The sequence below is a fragment of the Cervus elaphus genome, chromosome 15 (genome assembly GCF_910594005.1).
Source record: "Cervus elaphus chromosome 15, mCerEla1.1, whole genome shotgun sequence".
NCBI lineage: Eukaryota > Metazoa > Chordata > Mammalia > Artiodactyla > Cervidae > Cervus > Cervus elaphus.
This window is the reverse complement of record NC_057829.1, coordinates 17,842,409-17,848,408: the sequence shown is the minus strand read 5'-3', so window position 1 is coordinate 17,848,408 and position 6,000 is coordinate 17,842,409. Positions and strand designations below refer to the sequence as shown.

At 36.1% G+C, this 6,000-nt stretch overlaps 1 protein-coding gene across 3 annotated transcripts in view; it reads right to left on the bottom strand.

Annotated features, from left to right (window-relative positions):
* Nucleotides 1-328: 328 nt before the first annotated feature.
* CABCOCO1 (ciliary associated calcium binding coiled-coil 1) overlaps nucleotides 329-6,000 on the bottom strand; it is a 159,360-nt gene continuing 153,688 nt past the window's right edge. For all 3 annotated transcript variants that reach the window (XM_043926673.1, XM_043926675.1, XM_043926676.1), the window contains one exon: nucleotides 329-721. In XM_043926673.1, the coding sequence (XP_043782608.1) occupies nucleotides 647-721 (75 nt within the window). In that variant the 3' untranslated portion in view covers nucleotides 329-646. The remainder of the gene's footprint in view (nucleotides 722-6,000) is intronic.

The following is a 6,000-nucleotide window of genomic DNA, read 5'->3' as shown; positions in this document are numbered from 1 at the left end:
GGTCATGTATTCTCCCGGGAGAGTAACAAGATTAGAAATAACAAATACAGTACAGAATAAATTAAAGTGCTTCAAACTGCATTATATAATTTCAGAAAATTGGTTTCACACTGAACATTTAAATAAGATAACCAACTGATTTAAGGAGAAAAAAAAAAAAAAACCCTAGTACATGCATTTGAATTGCTATTGTTTAGCAAATTTTACCCTCAGCAGTGTGGTGGTGGTCTGTGTTCACAAGGCTTCAGCAATGTGGCAGTTCATGTGGGTCAATATGGATAAAATCACTATTCTTCTTCTCTATTTTAAAATGTTGACTTCATTCTCCTTGAAGATGAATAACTTTACTAGTCAAAATGTCAAAAGAGTATTATAAAAGTAATTGTATTTTTATATATGGTTCTCCAAACTCTTATATAAAAATGTTCTTATTACACACAGTGCAATAAATTCAGAGGTTGTTATGGGACAGGAGATAGAGAAATTGGGGCCAATACTTTTCTAATTAGTTAGGATAATAAGAAGTGGGGCTTGGTTTTCCTTGCTCAACTAAATGAAGGAGATCTGGTGCTCTAGAGAGTCTATGATTCCAGCCAGTTTTGTTTGTTTTGTGAAGTTTTAGTATCACTCTCCCGGTTCGGAGTCCTCAGGCCTTTTTCAATTTTTCTATCCGTGCATTAAAGGCCTCTTCCTGCATTTGCAGCTTTTCGTTTATCTCGGTCTGTGAAGACAATCATAAAAAAGTGGTTATGATGGAGCTATCTTTTGCTGCACATTGTCTTTGTGGTTTTGACATACTATAGTGCCTAAAGACAGACATTATCCCTCACACACCTTCCTGTTTTGCAGACATAGCTGTGTTTCAGCCTGTAGTGATGTGATAACACTTTATCATATTTCTCTGCACATTCCCAATGTATAGCATGTCTGCTATGAACAGGAAGTGGTATTTGGACAGCATTTTTCACATAGGCTTGTGTTGGAAGATAGGCTAATTTGTCTGCATTTTCAGACAGACTTTACCAACAAGCGCCGAATCAGAGTAACTGCTCTAGGCCCAGTTACTGCAGTGTTGTTGGTTCTGCCGCCCCGATGCAATGGATGTTTTTGTCTCCCGTGTGATACATTCTAATTGGGATCCCAGAAAGCTTCTGTTGTGAAATCATAACACAAATAATCTCACAATTAGAATGATTCTCATAATTAAAGAGTATTTGCCACATATACAACACTTGAAATTATGCCCTTTGTGATATAGTTTTGGTATAAAAAAGTAAGCAGCTGCTGGCAGGTTTTCGTGTTTGCTGTGGCTATGATAGCATTTAGCCTCTGGCAGCGATATTCTGTGGCCTAACATTGCTACCTGCGCAATTCCAAAAATATTTTCACATTAGCTGCACATTTGTAGTCCTGGAAATGTCTTCCTTTTTTCATGATGGATTATAAAATTATGTATAGAGAAACCAGTGGCATGGTAAAACTGGGGCCTTTGTTTAGGTGATTTAAAATAGTCAACAAGCATATGAGGAATAGTTCATACACATAAATGTTAATAAGTAATTAGAAATGTAGAATTTTAATGCCTATGACCTAATTTAAGGTCATAAGGGTAACTATTTTAAAAAACATTTTAATTTATATAGAAGAAATTTAAAAAATCAAATACTGATTTTGGTCCAAATATAACTTCACTGTTATTTATTTATTTATAAGTGTAATTATAACAGCTAGTTTTGAAAGGTCCACCTGCTTGCCTTATCTGTTGAGATATTGTTTCACTTTCACAGTAAAGAGCAACTATTTCTGAAAAGATCACATTGGTGCCAATAATTCTAGGTTCTCGCACGAGTATGTCTTTTTTGGCTCAAGTTTTATCAAGTCCTGGGGTCAAGTCTGCCCTCTGGCTTTTCCTCTTTTCCTTTCTTGGTGCTAAGTGAAGGAGGCAATGAAGGATGAGCATGGCTGTCCAGGTTACAAAAGAAATGTCTTATTTTTAGGAACCTATAATCCCCTCAGGCATAATTTTGGGAGAGCTGAAAGGAGGAAGGGTCTAGGAATGCGGAGACCTAGGGATTAGTTTAGCTCCGCAGCTTTGGGCAGGTCACTTAACCACCTTTAGTTCTCATCGAAAAATTAAGTAGTTTAAAATTAAGTATGTTAAATTTCATGTATGTTGGCTTTTAAATTCATAATTCCAAGTGTGTTAACTTTTAAATTCATAATTCTAACTCCCAATTCTGTGATATATTCACTGATGTTATACTATTTCATTATCATGATATTGTGCTATATTTTAAAAAAGTATTACTTCTATTTCTTTATGGCAGGCTATATATTATATCATACAGGGCATGAAATAGTTTGAAGAAATGATTCTGTTACAGTTCCAAAGGATTGGGAAGCACTGGTCTAACTAGATAATTGACTCTTCGAACTTTTAATTAGATGTATTTTAGGTCCACTAATAATCTCATTTCTTTTTAACTAAGGAACTGACGTATTACTATCTTCCAGCTTCTGTTTCCCTATCTCGTCAGGGTTTTCACATTAACCTGGAGGTCTTTTTGGTATTTCACTGAGATAGAATTGACTGCCAGCAAGTGAGGGCTCTGGGGGAAAGGCTCCTGAAGGTCAGGAGCATGCCTGCTAGAGTTGTGCTGACCGAGGGACACATCTCAGATCTCCAGACCATGGTGATCAGCACTTTGGACACTGGACGACAAGATCCCCCGTATGGTTGAGAACAGGTTGTCCTTGGTCTACAGTGTCTCCATGTTAATCCTCAGAACACTGATGACCAAATGTGCTATATACAAGCCCCAGGATAGGGTATGGTTCTATTGCCTTTTAGGAAAGAATGGAAAATCCATGACCTGGGTCTAACAGCCTGTCAGTGATCACTTCTTGACGTGATTTCCCACTCAGATTTTCTAACCTGGGAAGTTGACCTAAAAATACCTACGGTCCCAAGATGGCAAACTTCTCTTAAGGTTTTCACATTATTTTACTCTACTGCTTAAGATAGGGCCAATAGCCAACATTTAATGAAAGAATTTAGTGCTAGCATTCATATTTCTCTGAAATACGAATGCAAGAATTTAGTGCTAGCACTCATATTTCTCTGAAATATAATTCTTTAAATATATTAAAGTTTGCTCCATTGGGTATAATTTTTATTATATAACTCAGGGCCAAACTAATTTCATTTTAAATGTATCTTTAAAATTAAAATACCTAGGCTATATAAGCTTAAAATGTTTGCTCTATTCAGTATAATTTTAATTAACATCTCAGGGCCAAGATAACTTCATTCTTAATAAATTTCTGAAGCTATAAAGTGAGTCAATGGGAAAGTAAGTAGATTAACATAAAAAATTTAAGGATTCACACTATTTTCAGAAATTTCTGAATTACAGAAAGTGAAATATGCTTGTAACCACAATGGAGAATGAGCTCTGAGAAAAACTGTACTCAAAACATGAATTCACTACTGCCTTTTCCTACAAAAATTATAATAGACTATGATTTTTACCATTTTATATTTTTGAGTATGATTTTTAGATAAAGAAGGAGAAAAAAACTATTGGAAAATTTAAAATATCTTACAAATAATAATTCATTAAATGTTCCTACAGCAAGTCACTGGTTTATATGCACTGACCATTGATAAGTGGCTACCTTTGAACAGGGATGAGACAGTTTTAAGAGTGAAGAACACTGGAAGGCAGGTTTTAGAAGTGGAAAATAACTTAGCCATTTAAAACAGGGAGAAATTTAGGTAGGCAGAGAGTAATTACCCGACTTGGAATTTGACCAAGACACAACAGTAAACACTGAAAAAGTGCCACACCACTGGAGTATTAAAAACCAAAGTAGTCTGGTTGTGATATTAGAGGTTATGTGGTTTTTGTGGATAACACTGGAATTAGAACTAGAACCCAGTTCACAGCTCCCAATCAGGGTCTTTCATCAACTTCTGACCCTGGAAACCCTAGACCAATGACTTAATATTTCTGTTTCTCTCAGTTTTCAATTTACTTATTAGAGAAATGCCTGCCTAATTCAAATGGAGTTTACTAGGATTATTGACAGAAAATATATAAAGGGGTTTGCTATCTTGAGACACTGTATAAATAAACATCATCAAGCCATTTTATTGAAAAACTGGCAATAATTTGGCTCAGGCTAATGTCCATGAATCTACTTAATATGGAAATGATCAAGGCACCTGAAAGATCTGCATCCCTTACCTCTGGTCCTTTCTATGCCTAATTCTCGATGGGGGATCGAGATGGGGGATCTTGTCGTCCAGTGTCCAAAGTTCTAATTACATTTAGATGAGCCAGCTAATGGACTTCCAGGCCCAGTAAGGATAGCTACAGGCCAGTGGGACAACACTTACACATAGAACCATCATATTCCTTCTGCTATAAGGGTAGTGATATAAATGCTACAGACTCTTAATATTAAAAAAATTTCAATGAATATTTAAAAAACATACTGCTCACTACATGGAACATGGCCTCAGTAAAGATGTTTTCAATTTTGAGGGCCTGCAAACAATTTTATTACTGTCTAGGGCCTTGGTGATAATTTCAGAGCCACAGGATCACAAAGGAGCCCAGGGCCATGATTATCCATAAACTATATTTAGATGAAATGTTATCAAATCTAGAGAGGAGGTATGTTTTGAACTCAGCTTAATTCAGCTGCACTCTGCCCGTCTACAGAGTAACCAGTTATTACATTCATGGGGTTGTTAACAGTAAAGCTTTGTGTAAAACGTGTCCTTTCACTATTTCTGGTAAACACTAAACACCCCTTATTAAGCCGAGGACTTTGGCTGATTCTGTTGGCATCGAATTATTAAATGTTCATGTAAATAGTACATTAACACTTGATGATTAAACAAGTAACAAGGTATGCTATTGCCAAGCTAATCTTTTATTCCCTCTAAATTGTTGTTAATGCAGAGTGCTTTTTATATATCGTCTCATGTCCAAAAAAAAAACTGAATCTTTCCCTGAGATGCATTCATATTTTAAACATGCAGCATAATGTCCTGTTGGTTCATGTTTATTTCCATAAGAAATTATAAATCCTCTCAAAATATGCAAATGACTCTTAATTATTTTGCCTAGGAAATGATGCAAGCTTTTGTGTCGAGGTAGAAATGGTGTTTTATTTTGGACAGGAAAAAATTAAGTATAAAGCTAGTCTACTGATTCATCATTGGCAGTTGCTACTGAGATGGCTGTTGTCATCACCATTTTCATGCAGCCATTGGTGTCAGTGGAAACACCATTAATATATAAATATATATTATATACATACACATATATATATATATACACACATATATATATATATATATATATATACACACACATATATATTCATTAGCTAGGCTTCCCTGGCAGCTCAGACGGTAAAGAATCTGCCTGCAATGTGGGAGACCTGGGTTCGATCCCTGGGTTGGGAAGATCCCCTGGAGAAGAGAAGGGCTACTCACTAAAGAGTTGGATACGACTAAGCAACTTTCTCTTGCACACATCCATCAGCTCTTACCGATCTACGAAAAGGAACAACCTATCTGAGAAGGAGTTCAAAGATAAGAAAGCCTCTCTTTAGGAAGTTCGTGGAAAGACTAAGCTAAGAATGATGGTCTGAGCTTTAGTGTTTACTGTTTACAAGTGTACTACTATTACTCCTTCATGAGCAGTCAGTCAGCGTGACTGGGCATGACATGTTTATTGGTCTTGATGCTGCATGATTCTGTAAACTGGTAACACACCACAAAATGTGCTATTAGTGAATTTATTTTGCGATCTTACTGAGTCTCAGATGACTCAACTGACAGTTATGTGGAGATGTTACATTGAGCTCCTCCATCATCAGCATCACTCTTACTGGCAGAGTGTGGGTAGTGTTTACAGACATTAAGGTTGAGTTTGGCTAATTAACAAGTAATAAAGTAAGTAAGCACACTATCAAGGTTGA